At 36.6% G+C, this 13521-nt stretch overlaps 1 protein-coding gene across 19 annotated transcripts in view; it reads right to left on the bottom strand.

The window, feature by feature from the left end:
• Window positions 1–13521, bottom strand: part of COBLL1 (cordon-bleu WH2 repeat protein like 1) — a 160815-nt gene that overhangs the window by 139304 nt on the left and 7990 nt on the right. Inside the window, exon 1 of one of the 19 annotated variants that reach the window (XM_007965199.3) lies at window positions 3044–3066. The exons of the other annotated variants lie outside the window; for them this stretch is intronic. Within the exon in view, the coding sequence (XP_007963390.2) occupies window positions 3044–3057 (14 nt within the window). The 5' untranslated portion in view covers window positions 3058–3066. Of the gene's footprint in view, window positions 1–3043; window positions 3067–13521 lie in introns of those variants that run through there. 19 annotated transcript variants of the gene reach the window in all.

Raw genomic sequence — 13521 nt, forward strand, 5'->3', positions numbered from 1 at the left:
CAAAATAGTAATGTATTCACACTGTCCAGCTAGCTTCAGTAAGAACACCTGCATTTATCAGAAAACATCAAGTTTAAAACATGAGCACACTTTAGTGGGCTACCGTCTTGCATGATCACACCTTCTTCCTCCATGACTTTGAGGTTCTCACCAATTTTCAGCAGTTTATGAGCAGTGGTAACCTGGTTAGGATTCCTTAAATAAGAAAAAGTGCAACTGTGTGCTTTATGATTAAAATAATAATATGATTAAAATAATATTATAAAATAATAATCTGCCTTGCTTCAGAAATGACATGGACAATTTTTTTTTTTTTTTTTTTTTTTTTTTTTTTGAGATGGAGTCTTGCTCTGTCGCCCAGACTGGAGTGCAGTGGCGTGATCTTGGCTCGATGCAACCTCCACCTCCCAGGTTCAAGCAATTCTCCTGCCTCAGCCTCCTGAGTAGCTGGGATTACAGGCATGCATCACCATGCCCAGCTAATTTTTTTTATTTTTAGTAGAGATGGAGTTTCACCATGTTGGCCAGGATGGTCTCAATCTCCTGACCTCGTGATCCACTTGCCTCCCAAAGTGCTGGGATTACAGGTGTGAGCCACCGTGCCCAGCCACGGACAATTTTTAATTAGATGAGTATCCATGTCGAAATGAATGTGATCTGACATGAAGATGGCACCACAAAGCTCAAAGAACTTTTGAGAAAGAACACCTTCACACAAATGCCATCCGACTCTCCACACCCAAGGGAATTTGTGCTGTCAAGAGAACTAACCTTGTCAAAAACACAGAAAGGAAATGCATAACCTATTCAAGACACGTATTGTCAACAATCTTACACATTGTTTATAATGTAAAGGTACTATTTCTAGTTTACAGACGTGGAGATGTGGAAATTATGCAATTACTGGGAGACAGCATAGTGAATGTTCCCAATCTGTGTACAAGAGATAAAACCCAAGCCATAGACCTCATGGGAGGAACAAAATTAAAACTATCTTCTTACACAAGAGGACTGTCTTACAGGCTCAGAGACAAAGCCTTTTCATTAGGAACCATTGCCAACAATAAAGTTTAGGGAAAGAACATATTTGGCTACTTGGTTATTTTATTTCCTACAGGAAAAGGGAATTATTATAATATACATATTGTGTGCTCACTATCTCTGCATCTTACCTAGTAGAACCTTTTCTAATGATTAAGGGCTGGAAAACCTGCTTACCAAGAATCACATTCCATGAATTCATGAGTTACAAAACTACCTTATTTATATTTGGAAAACAATGATCCTAAACCAAGTATCAACTACCAACTTACTGAATAGAAACTGAGAGTGGTGAGCTTAAACCAATCTTGTTAACTTTTCATATGGCTGATGTTCAAAAACATTAATAACTTAGCTACAGACATTTAATCACTAAATGAAAATCATGGTCCATGAGGTTTATCACTTTGTCAATATTTCATGGCTTTACATATAAATGCTTCCAATTAATACCCATGAGTCTGTGAAATAGACAAGTAATCCTCAATTTCAGATGGAAAACAAAAACACAGAGTCAAAGACATTTATTTGTCCAAAAATCTCATAACTGTTCAATTTCTGAGCCAAGATTCAACCACAGGTCTCCCTAAAATGACACACCAGTGTCCCTTGGACTATTTCCAGTGTGTCCTAATTGTCACTTCTCATAATTAGTCACACGTTTAAGGGAACAAAGGTGACTGCTAGAGTCTGGTCAGATGAAGAATAACCTCTATTGTTGTCTGATGTCAAACTGGCAGCTCTGCCCCTGTGTCTGCTGAGCCGGGGACCCTGGGAGCCCCAGGCAGGGAAGGGATCACCAAAGCCAACCACCTCTAGCTGCCTCAACAATGGTCCTCATATGCCTTCTGGGTTGTTGGCTATTCCCTTTGGGAATTTTCCCTTTGGCATCTCACTGACCCTTGCAATCCACTGCCCCGATGAAGGTAATATTCTCCAAGTGTTGCCATTAATTATCTCAAACTGGGAAGGTCAGGTTTCAAACTTGGCTCTGGTCAAGAGAAGTCGATATTAACTTCCCAAAGTCTAATGAGATGAACTAATCTCAGGGAAAATTTCAATATGAGTAGAGAGAAGGTATATACACATTTACATGCTCCAGAGTCATGTAAGCTCTCTGAAAAGATTATTATTATTATTATTATTATTATTTTGGAGACAGAGTCTCACCCTATTGCCCAGGCTGGAGTGCAGTGGCGCAATCTCGGCTTATTGCAACCTCCACCTCCCAGATTTCAAGCGATTCTTGTGCCTCAGCCTCCCAAGTACTGGGATTACAGGCATGCACCACCACATACCTGACTAATTTTTGTATTTTTAGGAGAGGCAGAATTTTGCCATGTTGGCCAGGCTGGTGAAAAGTTTTAAAAGATCTTATGAACCAAACATAAATTCATCCAAGGAACAACAACCAAAAAAAGTATTTGAAACTGCATAGTAAGTGGCAATTCAGAGATTTGGACTTTCCTTATTTTAAAACAGAGTATTGTTTACACTGCCCTGGAGGTTGTTCAAAGATGTGTGTTTTTATTAAGATTCAATCATGTTTTCATTACAAGCAGTTACATTACTCCATAAGTATAATTTCCCTGTACTGTATAGTAATAGTTTCAATACAATTAGCTGCTAGTGCCCAGCACAGTGTCTGAGACATTGTTTACTTAACAAATACTTATTGAAAATCAACAAACTGTTGATTCAAGACTTCTTGTTCTTCTTAGAATGGGTTATTGATTAAATGGCTTCAAACCCAATCCTCTACAACAAATCTAAATCTCCCTGTTAAATCGATCCCTGTCCACAGGCCCAGTTTCTTCACCCTTCAAGGAGACTGAAAACTTCCAAACCTCCTACCCTCCTTCACCACAGCAAAGATTAATAACCAGAACTCCTCATGTGTCCAAGCTTCTCCAGTACAACCTGGGGAACACACAGGCTATGCTTGAATAATTCCATATCTCTGAACCAAATGTGTAATTACATATGCAGACACCTAACTTACCAACTCATTCTCATAGATGACTTCTCATTTTTTCCCCTGAGAATGTCCTTTCTCTGGCATGTCTCTCCCACGATGGCCAATCACAGGATAAAATTTGTGATGGGTTTTGCAGTTTCTAGCTGTGTAACAATCCCTGGGGTTGGTTTCCTCACTGCTGCAGGAACTGTAACCTTTCAGTTCTGGAATCACCTTCACCCAAATGGAAAACTTTCACATCTAATGATTTCATTGGAAACTGCAGAAATGTTCAACAGATGAAAGGTTGAAAAAAATGCAGAACACACATACACACAGGGTTTGCTATGCGAATACTTCAAAACATATTTTTAAATAAGTTTTAAATAATTGAAATAGCCTATAATATAACCCTGAAGAAAAAGGAATATATAAATAGTATACACAGTTAAAAGCCTAAATGCTTATTAAAAAGTCTAGGGCTGGGCACAGTGGTTCATGCCTGTAATCCTAGCACTTTGGGAGGCCGAGGCAGCTGGATCACCTGAGGTCAGGAGTTTGAGACCAGCCTGATCAACATGGAGAAACCCCATCTTTATTAAAAATACAAAATTAGCTAGGCGTGGTGGTGCATGCCTGTAATCCCAGCTATTTGGGAGGCTGAGACAGGAGAATTGCTTGAACCTGGGAGCTGGAGGTTGCAGTGAGCTGAGGTCACTCCAGCCTGGGCAACAGAGTGAGAGTCCGTCTCAATAAAAAAAAAAAAAAAAAAAAAAAAAAAAAAAAAAAAAGTCTAGAAGGATGCAGTCTATCCATAGCATTATCTAAAATATAGCTGAAAAACACAGTGATTTCAAGGTATCTCTGGGAAAGCCTGGAGAGAAGAAAACAGTTTAACAATTTTAACTTTTTAACTTTTTAAAACCTACACTTTCCCAAAGTTATGTGACCATGGGAGCTGTTTTTACAGAAAGTATTTTAAATTATAAATCAGAATACACCTTGAGAAAGGTTGGAATGCAAGTCAGTTGTGATATTTATCTCTAGGTGGCTTGCAAAATTATTTTTCTTTACCTATTCCTATTGCTTCAAACATTCTGTGACAAGCATGTTTATTTTGTAATTGGAAAAAATATTAAAAATGCAAAAAAAAAAAAGTGTTCACTCCCATTTAAGATCACTCTTACTATTACTTATCCTACTGGCTTTGTCAGCAAAGCCAGTCTACAAGTTGTCTATAAGTTGTCAAAAAGCAAAGTGGTCAAGCAAATAGGTTCCAAATGACATCTGGATTCCAGGCTCATATCTGCCACTGCCTGGCCACATGATCTCAGACAAGTTATACCTTAAGCTGCAGTTTCCTCTTCTGTACAATCTGGATAACATCTACATCTACTGGATATGGGCTCGATGTGACCATTAAATATAGCAACATGTCATGCATTTAGCACAGTACCTAGTGAATCATAAATGCTCATTACTTGCATAACCAGAGTCATGCAAGCCACTGGTCACTGTTCTTAAATTACTGTGACCCTGACACTTTTAATTAGTGGAAATTTGAATACATTTACAAATATGCATTCAATCTCTGAAGCAATTAAGGCACCATATTATTTTATATACTATTTGTGAAACACATTTATTATAAGGTAAATTTACCAGGAGTACCCTGATGCTTAAGAAACTTTCCAAGTGCAGAGTTTATGCATGATTATATTTTATTCTACCTGAAAATTTCCATTAAGTTTACTTAGGAAAAAAATAGATCTTAATTATGTTGAGATTTTGATAGCAGCCAATTGCATTGAAAATATTGCTGTACAGTACGTGGAAATTATAGAATAAAATCACTTTCTTTTTACATCAAAACTTAACCTGAAAGAAAATTGTTTAAAGTTTCTATATTACCACAAGAAGCGAATCCAGTAAAAAACACAAATCAATAAATCTATTTGACTGTATTTGTGCTATTAAAAGCTTTTAGTTGAGGGTGAGGCAAATTTTCAGACTATGACATTGTGCTGCCACCACAGCTGAAAGAGTTACAGCTTTAAACAACCTGAAACAAATGCCACCCACTCTTATCCCCTGTACTAAGTCATGGGTCGCAGTCATCCCGAGAGATGGAAGAGTCAGAAGTTATCGATTCCTCTTGCTCTTTTTAATAACTGAAGTCAGCTTCTTGACAGTTTTACAGCATTTGTGGTAAAGTATAATACCTCAATTTCTTGTTTATAGGAGGTAGGAAACCTGATTTTAATCCACGTGTAAAGAAAGTATATTCAATATATGATAACCTATGATTAGAATGGATGTCAAGTTTCTACCTCCTCTTTGAGTAACGATGCTCGTATATGACTTTACCATAGAAAATTTTCAGTCACTGCATATCAGTCTTAACAAAATCAAAGAAATGCAGTTAGAGTTACTTTCATCTTACATAAGAGAAAAGTGAAATATTAAGAGGTAAGGCAATTCTCAGAATGGTGAAGTGAGGAAAGAATCAGAATTACAATCACCTTGGTAGCATATTCCTAATCTCAGTGGGGGCATTTTTCTCCTCTAAAAGGAAATGTGATTTTCATTAAGATTAGTACACATTTTGCATTCAATGTGCCAAGAACAAGTTCCCTGGCACAAGAAGTTTCACAGTGGACTTATGAACTTTCTAACCAACTTCATCCTCCACTTCCTGGGAGAGGCAAATGAGAACAGGGAGTGTACTGTCCTTCACTGGTTTCAAAATAGTACAATAATGATGCCCACATCACAATCAGCTGTTTTCTAGCAATGTAGATAATACTTAAGATTTCACAAACCTAAACCAAATGGCTGGCATATACTGTATTATTTTCACACTTTCATTCTGTATTACTGTCCTCTTCCACAATGGAAGAAACTGTGGCTGAGAGAGGGGAAACAAAGTGCCTAAAGCCAGCAAGTGGCAGAGCACAGATTGAGGTCCAGGTTCTGTCTCCAAGCTCGCTATACAGTAGCTGCCTGCCAAGTGCTATCTGACTTCTTGCTGGACCAGTTTTATTTGAAACCAAAACTAATGCTGTTAAATGCCAGAGTGCCAAGTGCACTGTTTCATTGCATCAGACAACTGTGAGGCAGCCGGCAGAGTTAAATGTAGAGTATTAGGCTTACTTAAAATGTTTTATGGAATACTTGATCCTATTAAATGATCATTTCTTTAAGGTTTTTTGGTTTTTGTTTTGTTTTGTTCTGTTTCTCTCTTTTTGTGGGTTTCGTTTTTTGCTTGTTTCTTTGTTTGAGATAGAGTCTCGCTCTGTCACCCAGGCTAGAGTGCAGTAGCGTGATTTGGACTCACTGCATCCTCCACCTCCTGGGTTCAAGAGATTCTCACTCCACAGCCTCCAGAGTAGCTGAGATTACAGGCATGCACTACCACGCCTGGCTATTTTGTAATTTTAATAGAGACAGGGATTCCCCATGTTGGCCAGGCTGGTCTCGAACTCCTGACCTCAAGTGATCCACCCACCTTGGCCTCCCAAAGTGCTGGGATTGCAGGCATAAGCCATCATGCCCGGCCCATTTCTTTAAGGTTTTCTTTCATGGTAAATTCTGGCTTAGAATTTCATCTTATTTGGGAATAATGTAAAATGCTGATTTGTTGCCAAAAAAAACACTCTTTTTTTAAAAAGGACAAATCTGATTTCTACAACAATATTTGCAGTTTTGTAGCCATTTTGAAGAGTAACATTCAAAAAACACCGGGAAGAAAGAATAAAAGAATACTCATACTTGTTTTTCTTTCCTATCTGCCCACATGACAATTGGATTCCTTGCATTTATGAGACCTCTAAATTCTCATCTTTTCTTTCATGAGCTAGAAGAAAACACCCTTCATTATTCGGTCTTATTCTTCAGCCCATTATTGTTCACATCAAAAGACTAATATCCTCTACCAACTGAAGTCTGGAATCAAAATAGCAAGGCAATTGACAATTTAGATTTCAGGGTGTTGACACAAATGAGTATGAATTCTTATGTACTAATTAGTCACACAATTAACGACTATTTCACTCTCAAACGTACAACCTGTTCTATAAATAAAATAGCACTCTGCTGTAATTACTCAAATGGGGATATTTAGGTCGTAAAAAATAATATACCCTTTCTGTCTTGTTAAACAACCTTACCCATGTTGGACAAAGTTTTTGTTTTTTCTAGATATAAAATGAACATGTTATTCAGAATTTTCACTTATATAGTACTGTTAATCAAATGCATATTTCTTTCAAAAATACTATGGCAGGGAATAATCCTAAATGAGAAGCTCAAACCAAGAATGGAATTTTATAATAGAGTGCTGAGAGGTATAAAACAGTAATGTTAACAGTGTGGCATTTAATGGTGTCTTAATAATAATTCATTGCTTAATGGCTATAAAAATGAATATTAAATAATCGGTTCAATACTTTGCGTAACTGAGCTCCTATCGTTCCAATGGACAAGCAATTTGTCTCCATCTTCAACACTGACTTTTTGCTTGAGTTCACACAAACTCAAATACCACCTATACAATAACTGATCATTGTTTCTAGGTATATGTGGAAATGATATTAAACCCTGCAAATTACACAAAAGAAGCAATAAAGAATATGGCCTTTTCCTTTTAGGGTTTCACAACAAATTGTAAACTGCATAAAGGTTATTAAAATGACAACTCAGTAGCAAAGGGTGAGTGAGGGGAATAAACCTAAATATCCATCAATAGGAGACTGGTTATATAAATTAAAATTCTTCCCTACAAAGATATAATACATAGCTAGGAAAAAAACAAAGCTCTTTATGTAATAAAATGGAGTAATTACAAAGTAGATTGTTAAGTAAAAAAGAAATGTATGAAGCAGCACTCAATGTGTATAAAAAAGGGAGAAACTATATACGTACACACACTGGCTCATGAATATAAGGAGATGCACTAACCGTACAGTAGCCACTACGCACATGAGGTTCTTGAGCAACTGAGATGTGGCTAGTGTAATGGAATTAATTTACATTTCAAATCTGACTTGGTATAAAATTTTTTTTGTTAAAGACAACTTTATTGTTTTGAAAGACTTAGAATCATATAACCATGTGTCATGTAATATGTTATTTACATTAATTTTTTAATGTGGCTCCTAAAATATTTAAAATTGCATTTGTGGCTTATATTTCCATTGGACAGTGCTAGTTTAGAAAGCTACCAGGATTCAAAAGAACTCATAACACTGATTGCCTCTGGGAAGAAATGGGTGACAGGAATCAAGATGCTAGAAGGAGATGTCTCACCGTTTTTGTCATTTTTCTCTTTTGCTTTTTGTGACATTTGAATATGTTGCCTATTAGAAAAATAACGAATAAATAACATGGCCCATAAATCCCACTGTAAAGAATTGTCGTTGGTACAACCATCCATTTAATTTTGGATGAAATATTTTCCCCCACAATCAGATATGGTACTTTTGAAGGGGTTATATATAGTCTTTGGCAGAAAACACTTCATAATAACCTAAGATCACAGAAGTGTTCCACAAACAGTACCCGAGTTACAAAGTGAATACAAGCGATCAAAGCCTTCAAACTGCTTGTTTAGTGGCAATACAGCCAGCATTAGCACAGCTGCCTCTTCTACCATCAGAAACTGTTCTGCTTTTATTTTCCCACCCACTGAATATATTTTGCTTGTTTTCTTCTTTCATCTTCAGCCACATCCCCAAATAAAAACACAATTATTCTTCCATTTCCATTTAGCAAAGCATGTATCTACTTAGCTAACCAAAGCAAAAAATAAAAAATAAAATTCTCTCCTTGAAGAGAACTCCATGAAATTTAATTTTTTTCCATGAAGCAGTAGTGTAAATACATAAGCAGATCACACAGGGCAAAGGGAAAAGAAAGAAATATATATCATATACACAACTGAAAAATAATATATTTAAATATAAATGAAAAATAAAATTGTATATGAATGGGGTATTACCCCAAATCTCCCCGATTTTTCCATTTTATTTTGAATATAAATACTTTAAAATTTTTTTCTTGAGATAACCAATTATAGAGCTTCAGCTGCATATAACAATGACAACTATTTAATTAGAAGTGTCAAATTTAAGAAGCTGGCTGGTTCTCTAAGATTTAGGAATAAAAACATCTCCCTTCTCAAATCCTAAAGTGTCTCCTCCTTTTCTTGCACTCCTTCCACTTCCATAAGAATGTTTGACATAGGTCCATACTGGTATGACACAGATCCACATTCTGAAAAAAGAGAGTCCTAGGGCCACGGTGATAACGAGTACAAAACCATCCACAATGGTTCAGCCACCGAGTGGCAACTAAGCTGAGATGAGTTCCTCCGTAAAAGTAGAAGTAAAAGATGCTGATCATGGAATTAAATCATTTCACTGTACTACTCACTCCCTGCATCCTAAACTGTATTTCTTGGTGCCGCAAGGCTATTCCTTTAATACCACTGGTATTTGTGGTACCTTTGTGTTCAAACCCTTCCAAATATCCATGGGATGCCAGAAACTTGGTCTCCACCTTACCTACGCTTTATAGTAATATACGGAAACTGTGAATGTCCCAAATCCAAGACATTCAAACACCCCACTGCTGTCAACAAAAAAGAATGAATTTGGGTTATCAAAAATTATAGTAAATATTCAAAATCCTCAGATAATTTTTAGAACTGCCACTAATTCAAACATGCATAACCTTAGTGTCCTAAATGATACACAAAAAATGAAAATCTCAAATCTCAAAGTGTTGCACCCCACATATATATATGAATCTTGAATTTGATTGGAAAGCTGTAAAAATTCTCCTCAATAAATTTAAGATTATACAACTTATAACCGTGTAACTAAATTAGTGTTGGAAATATGTTTCTAGGTTTCACAAGGATACCAGCACAAACTTCAGGACTATATTTTCTTAGCATCATCTAAGAGTGAATTTCCTACATATTTCTACATAGAATCACAAACCTGTGGTGTAAATTACTCTTGAATATTGTTTGTTTCAGATTAGATTGTATTTCAAAATGATGTATGGTAAAGTGAAGTGAACTAGAAAGTGGAATAGATTCTAGATATAAAACTCATCCCAATTCAAATGTGAGAGGAAATATGAGTACATTTCCTCTTTTCAGATTACTACCATTAAATATTTTTCATTCAATCAAAGTCAAATCTCAATTTCCTAAAGGGAGGAACAAAGTTCATAGATAATATTCACAATAAAGTTTACCTACTTTCAGAGAAAGAGGAAACTGAAAAGACTGATATCATAGGATCAGGAACATTGAAAATTTTATTTTATTTTTGGCAGGGTACAGAGGCTCATGCCTGTAATCCCAGCATTTTGGGAGGCCAAGGCAGGGGGATCACCCAAGGTCAGGAGTTCGAGATCAGCCTGGCCACCAGATGAAACACCATCTCTATTAAAAATACAAAAATTAGCCAGGTATGGTGGTGCATGCCTGTAGTCTCAGCTACTCAGGAGGCTGAGACAGGAGAATCACTTGAACCTGGGAGGCAGAGGTTACAGTGAACCTCATGAGATCAAGCCACTGCACTCCAGCCTGGGCAACAGAGTGAGACTCTGTCTCAAAAAATAATAATAAAAATAAAAATAAATTTTATTTTAACATTTAAAATGTTATTAAATTTTATTTTAAATTTTATTTAAATTACCTAGTAGGGATCATTTAAATTTTACTTAAGTTATCTAGTAGAAATAAATAAAATTTAAACATTCTTTTCACCTGCTGATGTTTTTTTCTACCACTTTCAGCTTTGCTCTCCTGAAGCACAGAAACAATATTTTGTTTTGTTTTGTTTTAAGTTAAAGCACCTAGCTGCTATCTGGAAATGGGGAACAACACATCTTATGTAGGAGCAAGAGACAGGAAGAACTCACCCCCACAGTGTGGTACGACAGTTTGCTCAGGAGTTTGCCACCAATTACTGAATCACGGATACCTGAGAATTATAGGAGCTGCCATAGACCAGGAAATACAGATACTGTCCTACAAGACAGTGACCCTGTCTCTCTCCTACTTCTATTAAAGCAGTGATACAGCAAGTGACTATCAGGCATAAAAAAAGAGAGAGAGTTGCTCTACCCTCGGAGGCTTCCATTTTGTGTGTAACTTGCATTCATCTTAGCACAAAGGAGAAAATGAATTCAATGACTCCTGTAATTATCTTGATTATGGCTAACTGGCCTAGAAACTGTGGCACATCCAGTCAGGTCTGGGAATGGTAGGATAGTAGTCATTTTCCCGTTTAGCAGCTCAATTTCCTGTTTTTCCAGCACATCTCAATCAATACACAACTGTGGTAGCTATTAAAACTTTGGCTTCAGCCCCTGCTGCTCCCCTTGGGATCATCTAATACTTCCTCGCTTCCATTTCTCCAGAAATACTATGTGTGCATGTGTATGAAGGCAGATTTGAGAGCTGGAATCCTCAAGGACTGTAGATAAATGTCTCACCTAGATTTGAGCATCTTAACTCTACTTCCTTACAAATACATGTTGTTGTAATTACAGAAGCCATGATGTAAAGCTTTACTTTAGGCTATAAGGTAAAAAGGTATATTTAATTTTTAAAAATACACCAGAATGCCTACCAACTACTTGGTGTTAATCCCTCAAATTAATCACACTGAGAAACAATGTAATTTTTCTAATGATTAATATTATTTTAAAGACATATTCCGATGCCTTAGCATTCAATCCTATTTAAAGTCAACCTACACACCATATTTTAAAACATCAGATTTTATAAGTACAACCATATTTTGAATCCAAACTACTATAACTCTGCTTCTTATTTAACCACATTTCAGAGGCTTGCTTCTGAAACACTTTGGCTATTCTCAAATATATGGTATTTTTACACCTTTACGTCCAAAGGAATTTTCTACAAGTCTGAGGTCATTTCAAAAGAAAACCTCTGTCCTATTAAACCATACTTTTAAAAAATAATTGTTTATATTACAAATAATAATTGTTTATATAGCTCTGATTTCAATTGAGGAATTAAAAACTACAAATGGCCCAACAAATGGCCAGGCACGGTGGCTCACACCTGTAATCCCAGCACTTTCGCCGAGGTGGGCGCGTCACCTGAGGACAGGAGTTTCAGACCAGCCTGACCAACAAGGAGAAACCTCGTGGCTACTAAAACTACAAAATTAGCCGGGCATGGTAGTGCGTGCTTGTAATCCCAGCTACTCGGGAGGCTGAGGTAGGAGAATTGCTTGAAACTGAGAGATGGAGGTTGTGGTGAGCCGAGATCTCGCCATTGCACTCCAGCCTGGGCAACAAGAGTGAAACTCCATCTCAAAAAAAAAAAAAAAAACCATACACACACACACACACACACATTACAAACCCGGCACGGTGGATCATGTCTATAATCCCAGCACTTTAGGAGGCTGAGGTGAGAGGATCTCTTGAGGCCAGGAAGTTGAGACCAGGCTGGAAAACATCTCTCCAAAAAGTACAAAAATTAGCTGGGCATGGTGGCACATGCCTGTAATCCCAGCTACTCGGGAGGCTGAGGTGAGAGGATCACTGCAGCCCGGAAGGCAGAGGCTGCAATGAGCTGAGATTGTGCCACTGCACTCCAGCCTGGGCCACAGAGCAAGACCCTGTCTCAAAAATAAATAAATAAATAAATAAATAAATAAATAAATAAATAGCTACAAGCTACAAATAGAACTAAGTTTTCAACTTTCTGTGAGTTGAGCTTAATAGGCCATATCTCCTGCCTTTACATTCTTTGCTGCCTTCATACTGAGATGACAATTCCAATTAAAGCACTTTGCCAAAATGCTCCAAAATTCAACTCCACAGATTTCTTACATCTAAAGTCAACAGTTTTAAAATATTTAAATTTATAAACAGCACAGCGAACTTAAATTATATGAAATAAATTACCCATGCTCACTCTACCATTTTTCTAAAGACTAGCCAATCTTTGAGAATCTTTTCCAAAGGATTCATTCCTCAGATATGAAGTTTGTATGCAAAACTGAAGACGTTTGGCCTTTTATAAATAGTCATGGGAAACTTCTTTCTCTCATACTTTTAGTTTGTTTTTACTGTAGCAGATGGGGGGAATATTTTAGCAAAGCAAACTCATAAAAAAAATCTCATAACAACTATCATACTAATGTTAGAACACCAAAAGCTTGAGTATATGAAGAATCTTGAACAACAATAAAAATACTTGCTGGAAATTATAAAGACATTTCGACTTTTAGACTCAAAAAACTAGATAGGAACTCCTTCCACCTTCCTCCTATGCACATTCGTTTCTAAATATCTTCTTAATTATATCAGTCATTTTTTCTAAAGTTTCTCTGGCACAGAAGTCTGGAATTCTCTTTAAAATATATTCTAATATCTTATAAATGTTAAAAGTCTAAAATGTTTGCCAACAGCCAAGTCTAGTCTTTACGTGAAAAAGGAATCAATCACCAATCTCCATTCTG

Source organism: Chlorocebus sabaeus, chromosome 10 (genome assembly GCF_047675955.1).
Source record: "Chlorocebus sabaeus isolate Y175 chromosome 10, mChlSab1.0.hap1, whole genome shotgun sequence".
NCBI classification, from domain to species: domain Eukaryota; kingdom Metazoa; phylum Chordata; class Mammalia; order Primates; family Cercopithecidae; genus Chlorocebus; species Chlorocebus sabaeus.